Source organism: Lichenostomus cassidix, chromosome 4 (genome assembly GCF_008360975.1).
Source record: "Lichenostomus cassidix isolate B80296 chromosome 4, HeHo_3.0, whole genome shotgun sequence".
Taxonomy (NCBI): Eukaryota; Metazoa; Chordata; class Aves; order Passeriformes; family Meliphagidae; genus Lichenostomus; species Lichenostomus cassidix.
Window position 1 is genome coordinate 24,024,904 of NC_139484.1, and position 16,169 is coordinate 24,041,072.

The 16,169-nt window shown below is 36.2% G+C and overlaps 1 protein-coding gene across 2 annotated transcripts in view; it reads right to left on the bottom strand.

Moving 5' to 3' along the window:
- Nucleotides 1-16,169, bottom strand: part of TBCK (TBC1 domain containing kinase) — a 91,379-nt gene that overhangs the window by 31,819 nt on the left and 43,391 nt on the right. For both annotated transcript variants that reach the window (XM_085058345.1, XM_085058346.1), the window contains exons 21-23: nucleotides 15,545-15,630; nucleotides 9,133-9,169; nucleotides 8,181-8,342 (exon numbers count right to left, since the gene is read on the bottom strand). In XM_085058345.1, the coding sequence (XP_084914471.1) occupies nucleotides 8,181-8,342; nucleotides 9,133-9,169; nucleotides 15,545-15,630 (285 nt within the window). The remainder of the gene's footprint in view (nucleotides 1-8,180; nucleotides 8,343-9,132; nucleotides 9,170-15,544; nucleotides 15,631-16,169) is intronic.

Genomic DNA, 16,169 nt, shown 5'->3' on the forward strand with positions numbered 1-16,169 from the left:
TAGTCAGATGGAGGCTACTATGAAAAACTTGACAAATACACAAGGGGAAATAAAGCAGCTAAGCAGAAAAATGAACATTACTTTATAGGTAGATAATAACCAGAAGATGCATAAAAGGACAGGTTTACAAAATTTCAGGGATCAGCTCAGATGAGAAACTTTTTAGAAAGCCATGGAGATGAGGAATTTGTTGTGCCACCAACACAACATCCGAAACCAGTCCATTTTTGAAGGAAAAGCTTTTTTTGGCTTTTCTATGTTGTTTTTTTATAACATTTGGTAAACATCTGTTAAGTCAGTTTTAGAATCTGAAATACTTGTGAAACTCACCTTCTTTATCCTAAATCTGTGTTTCACAGAAATAATATACAAATACGAAAACTCAGCATGCAAAAATAGGTTTCCATCTGGGTGGTAACTATGAGCTACTTCAGCTATTTCCCAGGTGTAGTGGGTATAAACTTGTAAAAAACTCTACAGTCAGAAAGTCTGACCAGGCCAAATACTTATAAAAGTGATGACTCTCTTAAGAGCCCTAAGCAGAAGATGTTTGCACTAGCATAGCGCTGCTGTTAGCCTCCAGGATATTTGTAAGGGAATAATAAGAAGTAACTCAGATTTTTGCTTTTAAAATAAGATAAAAATAAAAATCTTGAAAGGGAGTACCTGTTGCCATGAGAAAAGGATGAAAGCCTCTAATTTGACCTGTTCATTCCCAGACCAAGGATGGAAAAACTCTGGGTAAAGATAAATACAAACAGAGTATCTAAATCTGCCTAATGATTATCTTGGACCATGTAACACTCTCAAAGTGCTAGAGCAAGCAACATCTTATTCAGGATTGAAATGTTATTTCCCACAAATACAGCAACTGTAAACAGGAAGGATAACCATCTTGCTTATGTACCCATTATTAAAACTGCTTTCATTTCTAAACAAATGCTCTAGCCATTTGGCACTACAGTAGATAAATTACTGAGATCAAAAACTTCCGGTGTTTACTACTAGTCAAGTCTGTGTTAGTGCTTCACATAGCAAAACTAATAGCTTTAAGTAACTAACATCAGTCCAACCTTGTCAGTATACATTTTCTAAGTTATTTAAAGCTTGCTGCATAACTAACCTACTCATAAGCTATAGGAAAAAGTTCCCTGTGAAAGAGCTAAGTTAACACCCCTCATTTGAATTTACACATGAAAATATTAAAGTACATTCAAGATATAAAAGTTTGTAATTTCAGGGTTGCAGTCCCAGCAGACAAACTTGTGGTTTATCAGCTTACATGACTGCTTGCACGATTTGTCTCCTTAGAACTGTGCTATGCTTTTTTTTTTAGCATGAAGACTGAAGAACCAGCAAGAGACCGTCTAGCTCCTTGCCCTGCTCTGAAGACAAATGCAACGTTACCAGCCTAAGTCCTACAGATGCTTGTCTAGACTCCTTAAATTTTTGAAGTGACAGAGGTGTCACCTGGCACACCCCTGCTGGTTACTCTTTATCGTCATTTTCAGAACGCAGGCAACATTGTTCACATGCAATATGTGTTCTTCCCAGTTGGGATACCTGTTCCTTCTGGGTAAGTTTTGCCCTAACAATGCAGTCCTGAAATTTATTCCAAGCTTGCAATATCAACAAAGTCTTAGCTTTAGGAACAAATCCTGCTCTAGTTCTCCACCTTTAGTTTTGGTTTTTCAGTTGATTTCTACTGAACTCCAGTATACTCTTAGTATATTAAGAACAAAGACATTTGAACAGACAGAATCAAATGCCTCATGCAGATTTATCAATGCAAGAGTTTGAGTGAAATACTATCTGAAAGTAAGTCCATGGGAATTGACAGCAATCCCAAATTATAAAAGCACTGAGTTCATTTAAACGATCTCATTTCACAGTCCTTATTTTGACAGATTTTTCTAGCTCTCAGCCTACATTGCCATTCCAGTTTTTATTTGTTATATGTATCTCTATTACAATGCCAGATATATGCTCCCCAAATATAACTAAAATCATGTAGATATGTGCTGCTAATGTACATTTTAATCAAGAATTTTTAATAGTCCATTATTTGTGCAGCTCTTTTAAAAATTCTCCTCAATTACCAGTTAAGAGAACTAAAGATTATTGAGCAGAACATTTATACCTGTACAGGCAAACGAACATATTCAGCATAACAATACTATTAACAGATACCCTATGAGGCACCTTGTTCTGTCAAAAACATTTTCCTCAATTGTAAAAGGAAAAAAGTCTAGTACACACTATTGCTTTCTAAGCATTAGTCTAATCCTGAATCAGTTGCTATGCTTGTAGTTTTATTGAGGGGGGCGGGGTGGGGGGGAGGAAGTATTTTCCCAAGACGCTTTTGTAAAGAGGAGAAAAAAATTCACCACTTCTAGGAACAAAGCTCAGATAAGAGCAGCCTGAATTTTGTTAGTGCATGCCTAGCAATGCTAGTATGTTTGACAGTCTACCTTCTTGTACTTTCATTTTATTCCAGTGTAAAGCTGTAAAAAATCCTACATGAACAACAGATGGATTATTCTACTTTTGGAAGTGCCTTTTCACTATGAAGAGCAGTATCAGGGTTCTCTCAAGAAACAGAAGGCATAAGCTGTGTGTCAGAATGTTTTTGAGACATGGACTAGGAAAGTTCTACTGATGAACTCACTTTTCACCCTTTTTATGAAGCACCATCTCTTGCAGCACACAGCCCTTTGCCAAAGGATATATATTTGATTTTCTTCTGCCAGTGACAACTACAGACTACAATAAAGGATTTCAGTATTTTTTTTCCACAGGGTGTTGGCCACTCCAGCATTTGTCTTTAGTCTCAAGAGGGTAGAATCTGTAATCTAGAACTGTCTTGTTTGTGCCACAATGAGTGGAAAAGGCAAATAACAAAAGAATTCACAGCTTCGGGTAAAACAACATCAATCTTACAGAGCCTGACACAACCAGACAGCCTTGGTGAGCAGGTGTGCCCTAACAAATCTCTCTGCTTCTCTTCCAAGGCAAATAATCTTGAGGAATTGCATCACGAAATACACCTGCATTTCCAAAAAGCCATCTAACATAGCAGAGATGAGCAACATGCTCAGAAAAAGATGCTTCTATAAATATCAGCCTGACCTACATATTTCATGAAAAGAAAGCAAGGAAAGTGAATTCGTTTCAAATTCTGATGCCTTTTGGTATTTCCAATCAGTGTTTTTGTGTCATAGTTCCAATACCATTATCATGTGTATCATGTGAAAGAGACCAAAGTGCTGTTTTTCTTCAGCTATACTATAACTTGAAAAAGCAGTCAGCTTCATCAGCTCCATGACAAAATACTTTCCAATGCCATCTCCCATGAACAACAACACCGAAATATGCCAAAATTTTGTAGCTGAAGTTAAAACAGTTTCCTTTTAGAAGAGCTGTTACAGCTCCTGTTCCTCAGAGTTTTAATCTAAGCAATAAGGCATTTTCAAAACTGTATGAAAAAAACCAAACCCTAATCAAAACACCATATTACCTTTTCTTTTTCCCTACTGCTCACTGGTATACGAAAGACCACTGTATCTCTGTCAGTCCTGTCAAAGGTGGTGTTTTAATTTCTGAAGTCACATTTTCCTTGGAGAAGTGGTAAAATAAATGGGAACAGGCACCAAACACCCACAAATTCAGTGTGGACTTCGTGGCCAACTGCCATATTTTCCTCTCACCAAATCTGTATTAACTAAATGCTGAACAACCAGAAATTGCAGTACAATAAAAGTGTATGGATCACAGATGTGGGCAGACAAAGGACTTTCAGGAAGCAAAACAGCAGAAAGTAAAATGGTAGCTACCTAGGGTCAGAAACATATCTGAAGTAGAGTTTTCTGACGTGTGCTTAATTTTGCTGCTGTCAACAGAAATGTATCATTCAAAACTGCTGCATACAATCTTAGTAGAAAATTTTGACTATTTTTTAATCTTTAGTCCATTTATAAGCTGGATGAAATCCTTCTAAGCATTTGTATGGCTTCAACCATCACGGGATTCAGCATTTTGGCACATCACTAGAATGGCGGTGGATATAATAATTTCTCCCACATTAGAGAAACTCTGTTCCCTGGAAAAAATAATTTGTCTGTGGTTTGATGATAGCTAGATCTTGCATCTTAAAGCTACATGCCTGTGTCTCACAAAGTATAATCCTCTGTTTTCCACTTCAACTATTTTACTGTAGTTCCTCGTTGCACTAGATTGCTTTTCTACAGTCAGTCTTTATTAACTTCCTATCTGAGGCCAAGGTTCTTCCTTTGGAAGCACTGACTAGCCTGGAGTCAGCAAAAAGACACTTCCCTAACGTGCACAGTATTAAAAGAATGAACCTTCCTCTTGCTCCAAAATTATAGAAGATGACCTTATTGAACTAACCTTAAAGGTTTATTTGAGTATGTTTTATCTCATGTCTAGTCTTGCTATTTCCCTATTCACTAAAAACATCTGTCCCCATCTTTTCCTCAGTTCCCTATCCCTTCAGAAGGCCATAACTCATCTCTGTATGTCAGCACTGATATTGGCAGTGATCACTGGAGGAAGATCTGTTTGCCAGGTCCTATACTGCACCCATTCCAGGTGGGAGTGGATTGGTCTAAGAATCCTTTAACTGTTTGCAAAGGGCTGTATGTGTCTGGATGCTTCTTAACAAAAGCTGCTGTTGACTTTGTACTTGTTCACTGGGTAATGAAATTGGTAATCAAGTCAAACTACAATAATCAAAATTTCTGAGCTGAATAATGGACATTATCACACAAACTTAGGGCAAGATTCTAAAGACAAATATATAAGCAATAAGTCTAAGTTATAAAGTAAACTTATCCAGTTGGTCTTCAGTGCATTAAAAGCCTTATGGGTTGTAAATCTGCTAATACATGAGATTAAAGGATATCCAGACTGGTTTAGTACAAATCAGCACTGGTCTGAAAGTAGAGTCCTGTCTCCGTTGTTGGTACCTCAGGAATCTCATCACAGTAGCATCACCCTTCCCATTCTCATTTTCCTGACACATTCTGCTATATGTCAGACTTACAGGAAAAACAAAGGTAATGCATACTGCCTTTGCCCTCTCTGCATCACCTGAATAAAACAAAATTTACTAAGTCTCAAAACTACATGTAAAAACTTAGCAACAACTCCAGGGTTGGCTTTGTTCGTCTGTCTTAAACAGTACTTTCTAAATATTCTCTGGTATTTATATTGTTTGAATAAAGTTTGTACTTAACAGAGCTCCCTATACACAAGGAAAAATATGAAAGAAAAAAATGGAAGAGAATTTAAATTAAAAACCCCCAATACTTTGGGGTAGTAATTTCCTAAACAATCTAACTCTAAGTTTTAGCAGTTCCTTATATGTCCCCTTCATACAGCTCCAAGAGGAATGAACTAGGACATTAGTTGCTACAAGGGGACATTTGTTGCAAAAGGATTTTCCAGTATTCTTAATTAACCAATTATTTTGTCAAATTCTTCAAATAAATTTCCCAATATTTTAGGACATGGTTTAAACCCTATAAAATAAATTAAAATTTCCAACAGAGCCCCCCAAAATAGCAAGCAATGCCCAATTGTATTGGCTTTATAGATAAACTATGGCCAAAGCTTTGAAACAAGCACTGGAAAGGGTTTTCAGGGTCAAGTAACCAATAATGACACAATGCCCCTTCATTTTCCTCACATCATTACTATTTTAAAACATTAATTGATATTGTGTTATATGCAGTGAACTAGAAATTAGGCAGTGGGGTTTTTGTTTTGTTAAAACAAGAAATCTTAGAAGTGCTCCACAAAGTTGAAAGATTGCAGTAAAATACCTTTATCAGTCTGGAAAGGAAGTTGCTTTCACTGGCAGCCTGAAATAAACCATTCCAGTGCACACAAAGCTTAAAAATCACAGGAGTTTCAGATTGTTGAGCAACTATTGATTTTAGTTTAAAATTATCGCAGATGTTTTGAACAACATAATCTCTTCCTGAGAGTGACCTAGTTTCAGGTGAAGGTTATTTGCAAATTACTTTCAGAAAATTCTCAGCCTTGGCACACAATTTATCGTAACCAAAATAACAGAAGTCTTGTTTGGAAGACACAGGTGAAAAATGCATAATGAGTCAATATTTTTCATCAGAAATAAGACTCAGGTCAGAAAGAAAATGCACAAGGTTATGAGAATTATATGTTGAAAAAGTTACTGATTAAGCTAGACCAACAACATTTAACTTTTAAGTCACACTAGGATTGTCTTCCATCCTTACTCTTTTTTCCCTCAGCAGTTTTACTATTAGTATTTCATGGTATGCTTTAGATTAATCTCAGAATATTCAATTGTGCCACTGTTGACATCCTAAATATCACAGACATCACCAATTTAAGAAAATATTTTCAGAAATTTGTATTTCCTACCAGAGTATCAGCAAAGTTGTCATCAACTACAACCAGCTAAATGCACGTACATTTTATCACCACAGATTTTAGTGATTTCATTTTATTATATAAACAGATATGTACTAAAAGAACTCAGATATGTATTAAAAGAACTAATGTGTTCTCATACATGACCTCAGCATAAAATACTTCCACTGTCAGTAAATCAGCTGATTTAAGATAAATTGGAATCTATAGTTTAGCACCTTTCAAGAAAAGGAATTATGGAGTAATGACCTTAGGCAAGAAAATAAGTTAAATATTAATGAATCTATACTTAACTAAGATATTCAGCTAACACATGGGGGAGGAGAAGATGGGGAGAGAGTCAATCTTTTAGTTTAGCACTCACATTTCAGCCATCTATAGATACCCCATTAAATTTACCATGAGCATTTGAAATGACTAAGCATACAGACTGAAAATTAAAATGCTACACCATAAGGAATGCCTAATGAAATTTCTCATAAATCAAAAAATAGAGAAGCAAATGCACAGTACATACTAAACTAATAAGTAGGAGACAAGTTAAATTTTGAAATCCTGACCCATATGGAAGGGTATACAGTGAGAGACAATTTGTGACAACAGTATTTAAAGAAATCACAGAGCTTCATTTATGGTAACTCACTGACTTACGCAACTGTGGAACTCAACCTCATCTGCTTGCTGCCATATCCTAGACCAGTGCTAAACTCTGTAAACTCTGCAGTTGTGGAGACTGTAACACTTAACAAGACCTTTTAAGCTTAAATGCTCCTCCCAACTTCATTCTCTCCTCCAGCTCTTCTGAAGAACAAGTTCTGTTTATATGAGTTACTGAACTGCACACATGGTGCTCAAATAGAGCTCACTAAATCCATAATTACCCCAGGAACTACCCCAAAGTTATGAGTTATCTAAAGAAAAGCCACACATTTAAAGCATTGACACCTCTTACCTTAGACCTGTATTACATTAGTAAGATCCTGAGTTTTAGAGAGAGAATTAATACAAGAATGTAAGCATGTTTTGAGTGCAGCAGCCTTCCTACTGGTGCTACTACAAACTAAAACACATCTTTCAGGTGACATGGTTTACTCAATTCAAATGCATTTCTACTGTCTTACTAGATACTTACTCAGGAGGAAGATACAAACTTCATGGTTAACTGCAATTTTTTAGTAAGATATTTGTTTGTATGGATAGATTAATTACCTCCCACTGAGCAAAGGCACAGAACTGATAATGCAGACTCCAATACAATTCTAAAAGCTTTAAATTTCAAATGGAAACATTTAACAGAGTCATTTCAATGGCTTCCTACACTGCTTTCCCTGATCCTTTTACATTAATTACATCCATGGTAATTATGTTTGAAAGGCAAACAGGCCAATACCAGCATCAAAGTGGAAAAGGAGTATTCAAAACCATACTCAATTTATTAAGAAAAATAATTATCAACTGGATCATGTGTATATATGTGGCATGACTACAAAGAGTTGTTTCTGATTTATTTTAAATTGTTCTAAATTTCACAGCAAAATACTTCAATCTTCACCTGGAAATAACAATCTTACTGAATTCTTGCTGATGACAGCAAAAAGACTTCAATTAACTACAACAAATTGCAGTGAACATCTATACACTCTGGCAGCGAGTTTGCCTAAATCTACCATGATTTCTTAACATATATTCAGAAACACACTGGGGAAGGCAGAGAAAGAGGGAAGAAACAGTTTTTTCTGTACCTGGCAAGTCTGAAAAAAGGAGAATGCATTCATTGAATCCATTAGCCAGAAGACGATCCCTCAGCTGTTGAAGTATGGCAACTCCAATACAGAATGGGAAGGAGGAATTTCCAAGCAGTAATGTATCCCACAAGTGAAAAATTTTGTGCAAAGGAAAGACATCTGCATAATGAATAAGCACAATAAATAAAACATCCACACATTAACAGGGTTAATGAGTTGCCTATGTATTTCTTTCCTCTCTTGAGTTACTTCTTTTTTATTTGGAAGCAAAGAGGACTCAGGCCTGTTTAGGAGCATATTTGCCTTCTTATGCCATTTCATTATTCTGGAAATCACTGTCTTCTTTCATTAATGAACACTTGGAAGCCCATGGGTTTTTGTATCTCAAGTAAGTGCAAAATTAGGCAATTTATTTTTCCTTTGGTACAGTACAATTATGTATTAAGGCATGCATATCAGTTTTTCCACAATAAGAGGACATTAATGAGTTAATAAGATCAACCACTTACAATTAGACAAAAAAATGAGCAGAATAAAGAAAAAAAAGGCAAAATAGAAGAAAGACAAGGAAAAAAGTCTATTAAAAATAGCAAGATTCTATATATAAAGCTAAAGGTGGCTCTCTTAAAATAAGCTATCTTCCAACAAAATAGTTCTAAGATTTTATTGCACTTCATTGCTTAAGGAAACCATCTCCTTGGTTTTCCAAATGTGGTGGTTTTTGTGAAAGATATAGAAAAATGGACAACCATGAGAACCAGTGCTTTACAGTCAAAATCTTTAGAAACTGCCACCAAGAATCTCACATTAAGTTCTTTGCTATTTCATCAGAAATAATCCATCAGCTCTTTCCATTCTGCCACTTTAGAAAGGCTTTAGCTGAAAAAGTGAGATGAATTAAGCTTAAGAAATAAAAGAACATTTCATCAGAGGAAAAAAGTATACTCACGTGTAAACATTGTAAGAAACCAAGGAATCGCGTAAAGCTATAAAAGGTGGTGATGGGGAAAGAAGACAAAAAAAAGTTTTGAGAACTTAAGTTGTCTATGACAATTGTCAACTACATTAAAAATTGACTATTTTGCATAAATTTATTTAGAAAGAAAATAACTGCAGTGGCAGATCCACTATCACACAACTCTTAGCCCCTCAGAAGATTTTTTCATCCCAAAACTTTTCAAATTACTAGTTTGTGACATTGCATTGAAATAATTAAAAAAAAATCACCACCCTTACTAGGCTGATTTGCAAAAAACAACCTCCAAAGTTTTAATTCAAAAGCCTGCTCTACTGAACTGTTGCAATTCTCACTAAGCTAAGCAAAAACTAGCCAAGGATGCCTGAAAAAGCATAAACCATCTTGATTCAGTATGTTTTTTTGACTACTGAAGAAAATAGTTTTATAGAAATAATAAAAAGTTCAAATAATGATTTCCAAGAGAAAAAAATAACCACCTCTGTCTTTTACTCTGCTGGTATTTATTCAAACACATACTTGTCAGTGAAGAAATTAAGGACAGTTTCATTGTCAACAAATGATTATTGACACCCTAAGCATTTAAGTATCTCTACTGTGACCATTTTAGGGCAGATATTATCAGAAGGTGTCCTGCTTCAGCATTTACACCACTATGACACTTGTGCTGCTGCAACAGCGCCAGAAAACCTTTTATTTCTCACTCATGACATCAAACAGAGAAAGAAAAGTTAAGCATTTATGACACCTTAAGAATTTCTAATTTTTCAATGAAGTAAAGCAAGACAAAGGCAACAGAATCTATTTTCTTGAAACATCAAACTGCACAGAAAGTTCCCATAAAATAGGAATACAAGAGCGAGATGATTGTAGTTAAATTTAACTCAGCTGCATAGCTCATGTGCTATGAAGATTTACAGTTAGACATAAAGCTTAATATATTACTTTTTAACTCATAAAAAGTGCAAATTAGTCCTCCTATTGAGCTTTTCCTGGAAGTAAACAAATTAGGAGCAGAAAACATAATTGATATTATGTTAATAAATTACTTCCTATTCCATAAACTCTGAACTGGGTTATGGCTCTGACTAAATGATGTACACATCTGCTGAAAACCTTCTTAGCACAGTTCTCTCTAAATTTTATTCCTATGCCTTCAACTGAGCATCTGAGATCTATGTATTATCCATAAACTAAAGAAAGTTCAGTGACCTGTTCACCACTTTTACTATTCAGCAGGCTTTGACAGAGCTTGGCCTCCAGCCCATCAATTGATTTTTAGCATTCAAAATCCAAACCAAATCAATTTATATCACCATTTTAATCTTATAATAAATTCATACTATTTCCTTGAGTATATCTATGTCATGTTTTAAATAGATGGCAATGGATATTCTAGGGAATATCATAATATTCCCTAATAACATATCCTGTTCCCTGAAATATCCCCTACAGTGGTTGTGATCAGCTAATACCTGTTTATCTGCTTGTTTGTATGCAATATCTTGCTTCCCATGCAGTAGGAAAACAAGCCTAGTGGCTTGAGGCTCCTTTTTGCTTGGAGGTACATATTATGTAAACCACATTATTTCCTTGGTATTTTAAAGCAATTATTTCCTCCTTTTCATGTATTTGATTAAAATGTTTTACCAAAGCAGATCCTCATTTTCTCCTAATTTCACAAACACCTCTATTATGCATGCATTTACACAAAAACATACAAGAAAATACATGAAATGTGAAGCTTTGAAGTTTATTAAAAGGTAATCACAAGGAAAACCACTGCTTTGCTCTAAACCCTCCTCACCAAACCTATCAGCAGTGACATGAAAAGTAGGTCAAACTATTTAAGCAGAAGGTGTCAGGCGAGCTTGTATTGAAGGGAGTTTTTGCTCTGATTTTAATACAATGCTTTAAGACAAGGAAGCGTTGGGAAACCTGAAGAGATGATGAGTGCCTTAAGTAAGCAAGGCAAGGCAAGGCTCCACCCGGGTGGCATCACTCCCCGATGTCAGAGCAAGGGAAGCAGAGCTGCACTGACTCCCGCCAGGAGAGAGCTCGGGATGCGCTCGGCGCCAGGGCTTGACACTGCCTTAGGGAATGCTGCCCTCCAGCGCCCGCGCCCGGAACTGCACCAGCAAAAGGGCGTTCAACCCCTCAGTGCTCAACCCTGAAACCTAAGGGGGTTCTGGTTTTACTTGACATTTAACTCTCCGGGGCTGGGGAGTATCCCTACTGGGTAATCAAAGTAGCATCTGAACCGCTGGAGAAGCCTGAGAAAAAGTCACACTAAAAAAGGGCCTGTAAAACCAACACATTATTTTTAAGAGACCTTGAGAGGAGCAGTGCTGTAATTATAATTTAGCTTTGCTAGTAAAATACAAGCTCTTTTGTGCTTTAAAGCAAGGACCTGGACATTTCTTATAAACAAAGTACACAGCAGCCCCATTAATGCCAATTCCCTTTCAAACAATCTTAATAATAAATCCACAAGTTTTTTTAGTTACAATTAAAATCTGTTGACCTTAATCTAAGTTTCATTCTTCATCTTTCCATTATTCCTAGTTAAATTCCTTCTCAATAGTGCTCTGCTATGACAAATTCTGCTCAGTGCCTCAGCTTGGAGATGCAGTTTGCTGTTTTTCAGCAGGATGAAGATGTTTACTTGCCTATAGCTAGATGACCACGTTTTGAGAGGAATGCATCTTCCTTAGACATTCAAAGCTCTTAGAAATACTGGTTCAAATCTTGATTTCATTTCAGTAACTTTTTTCTCTATATATCTTAGCTGTACCATATATTGCAGTTTATATGAGGTGCCAAAGACAAAGATAAAGAGGTTTTTCTTTTTTCCCCCCAGTCTATTACATGCATGTTTCTTTTTTTTTTCCTGTTTGATATATGTGCAAAATAATGTTGTCCAACAATAACCGGAATTTTATTTTACTGAGATGTTCTAACAACTGTCCCAACTGCTGTTTTTTGCTTTAATTTTCAGTTGTTAATAAAAACTATTTTTTTGCTTTCTACAGCTTCATGAGGAGGGGGGGTGGAGAGGGAAATGCTGAGCTCTTCTCCCTGGGATCCAGTGGCAGGCTATGTTGGAATAGTTCAAAGCTGCACCAGGGGAGATTTAGATTGGACATGAGGAAGCATTTCTCTACCAGAGCTTGATCAAACACTGAAAGAAGCTTCCAAGAGAGGTGATTGGTGCCCCAAGGCTGTGTTTAGGAGGCATTTGCAGAACGCCCTCAACAGCACACTTTGACTCAGCCCTGAGATGGTCAGGCAGCTGGACTAGATGAGTGCTCTAGGTCCCTTCCAAAGGACATTGTCTATTCTACAAACTCCTGGTCTTTAACCCTCCTGTTCCACATTTGAAATACATACACGTATATTTAGCTTCAATCCTATGTGGTGCATAGACAATCGTATTTAAAGGTTACAGAAAGGTGCAAAAGAGAAAGCAAATTGAGTTATTTTTAATATTAGTTTCTACCCACCTATATGTACCCATACAAACAAAATTTAAAGAATGATCACTTTCCTCACAAGATAAAAATATCAGCAAGAAACTTCTCTTCCAGATTCATCATCAGGTAATTGTGTAACAGGACAAACAGTGCAGGATTTTTAAGATGAAACCCTATTACTGACACCTTGTGCATATCACCAAAACCAAGCTAAGGTATTTACCTGTGCCAGCAGCTTCAGCACAATATTAAGGAACTGCAATCATTTTGCCTTCTATATTAACAGACAGATGACAACTGTGTCTACCTTCCATAATTTGCAGCTGAAAGTGCTTTGGAATAATTTATGACTACAGCTGTGCTTTTAGCAACATTGTATGTTTTCTTGTTTTTCTTCAGTTTAAAATGGTCTGCAAGTTAGGGTCAGAATTACTCAGTAAAACAAGGAATGTCCTATAAAGCATATATAGGGTGGGGAAGATTATAAACTTTGGGAGAGTGAGCAAAGAAGAACTATAAGATTCACTGTATATACCATCCCTCTATTTATATGTAAATCACATAGCCACAGCAATGTACTTCATCCAGGCACCACATCAGCTAATAATATTCACAATGACTCAAGCTTCAGCAGTGTTCAATATTCTGCGAGCTACGTGACCTGAAGCAAATGAGAAGGGTGCCAGGAACACAATCTTTCCTGCAGCTGAGCCTGTGTTCCAATGATGAAAGATTAATCAGGGTTTACTTTGATAGGATTAGTACTCAAGCACGAAACTCTGGTTCAGATCTCATTACTACAGTGCATATCCTTCACCTTGATGGATCCTGTGCTGCCTTGTTACAGCTACAAAAAATCACCTCTCTGACTAATCGAAAAGGCAGAACAACTTCTACTTATTAAAATAAAAATCCCAAACCCTGACAGATAATTTAGAAAGGACAACCTCACTTCAAAGGTTAGTGTTAACTTTAGAACTTGCATTTTCAGTCCATGTCAGAGTTTTTAAAAATTACACCTCTTTTGCAATTGTTTACTGTATTAACGAATCATCTCTAGACTGTAATATTTAGAGACAAGGCTCATGCATGACTATGTGCTGTCCAGTGAGTAGCACAACAGAAACTAAAATACAGCAAAACATGATTTTAAACTATTTCATCTGAATTGTACCTTCAAAGTTTTCAGTGGAGAATTATAACTCTATAAGCAGACACCAGGAGCTGCTGAAACATCAGGTAAGACCCAGGATGGGTTGTTACAAAGCTCCCACATAGATTTGTACCCCAAAGAAGGACCTGTAAGGTGGTCAGGGAAATTACACCTCTAACTCCTTAGTGCAAAGTAGTACCCTGGACAAAATACATAGAGGAATCTGCAGCCTTTACAAAATAAACATCAAGTGCATTTATAGAGTGATGCTGCAAAATTGATTCTCCCTCAGGAACCTAAATGTTGCTGTTAATCCTTGCACTTCATCTACTCAAATATTTACGCTTTCTACAGATGAATAGTCTTCCTTCTCACTTTCCTTTCATTTTCCTCCCACCTGTCCTCTTCAGATGTACATCATCTGAAATACAAGTGCCTTTCTCAAACTCCTCTCTTTATAAGGCAATACACTGGCTTTCTCTTCTGCTCATTTTAACACCACTGTATTTCCTGAATTTGTACTAGTCAAACAACATTATTACATTAAGAACACTCTCTACAAAAGAAATGATATACTTTCTTTTCCTTTACAGTATTTGTGAACAGTGATAATGAGTATCTGCCACTCCAAAGTCCCACAAATTCTTTCAGGAACTGTGTAAAACAAAAGACTTTTAGAGGCTTAGTCTTGGTGCTCTAACTTAGAATATTTCCTAACAAGCATAAGATTTTTCTGATAAAATTAACTTTATATTGCTTATAGAAGCAATGCATATAAATTTCTTACTTATGAAATCTGCATTTCTACATCAACATCTCCTGAGTTCATTTGCCTTCTTCCACTTTGACCTCTCAGTCATCATCTGTTCTTATGACCAACTTGTAACCAATTTCTAAATGCCAAATATAGAATGATACATATCAATTATGATAGATCATATCAATTAATGTTATCCCTGTGGCCTTGCCTAAATCTACTTTTCAGAAACATAAATATCCATAGGCAGACAAACATTTTTATTTCGGCTTTCTTGACTATACACATCTCTCTAAAAAAAGGAGGAAAGCTTTACTATTTACAATGAGAGCTAGAAGTGAGGCTCTAAAGGAGGCTTTGTTTTGCTTTGTCCAACAAAGCCCACACTCTCTACTATGTTTTGGCCATGTTCTCAGTTTTCATTTTCCTTCCTCTTAGAAACTTTTATTCCAATGGAAGCATAAAACTTGTGTCTACGTTATGCACTTGTCCCATGTTTGTGACAGACTCCAGCTAATGACTGCTAAGCATTTTCCAAAGTCTGACATATCTGAAAGGCTGATGATCACTCGAACGTACTTTTTCTATTACTTGCAAAATAACATGTCATTTGTGTTAATCAGTTGCATTTATTTAGCTATGGTGATTTTGCTTACTAGCACTTTATGGGTACACTACTTTTTGTATACTTACTGCATTTCAAAAATAAATGTATATGCACCTTTTAAGATGAATCTAAGTTATAATAACTGGTTAGTAGCATTTTTATTGTATTTATCATCCCAGCAGAACAGGAAGGACTAAAGCAGGTAAAACAAGACTCAAAACTTTACTATTTTATCAGCATATTCAGGAAGGTCTATTAATATGGGAGTTTCACTTTTGTCAAAGTGCTACTGAAGCAGTAGTAGTAGAAACTGGAAAGGCATCTCATCCTAGCTCCTCTCATTTTCCATTTTTTAATTCCTTTGGATAATACTTATAAGGACCCTTAGCACTTACATCTGGAATAAACCCAATTTCATTGAGGTGGTTGCTCAGCTCTGGATCATGGAATGCAATCATCTGGGAAAACACCGTCAGGTACTCTGAAATGACAAATCCAAGACTGTTGTCAAAAACACAAGCCACCACATGCTGCTAGCCTCAAAACAGAGCTGTAGGAAAGGAAAGCCACTAATTTTAAACCTACAATAAAACAGCAAATGAACACCATCACTGTACTCCTTGTTATTCAATACAGAGGAAGAAACGTTTAATTTCTCTTCTTTAGTACTTATCAATTTTGATTTTTAACAATGGTCTACTTGGCTCACACTTAGGTTGTGATGTATGCTTGATATGTAAAGTTAAAGACTGTTTAGTAACCCGCAAGGAGAAATACTCACTAAAAAAGATAATTTATGACATCTTCAGCCTGGCCTATTAGGTTGACGCATACAGTTTCATTAAATTGTCTAAATAATTCTTGCTTTTATTTGGAAGAGAAGCAGACAGCAGAACACAGGACAGTAACACTTCTCTCTCTCAATGAGATTTCTCAATCTCAATCACGATTTCTCTCTCTGTTCTGCCCCTCTCCCAGTTTAGTCCACACTGTCACACGCACTACTAGAAGAAAGCAAAA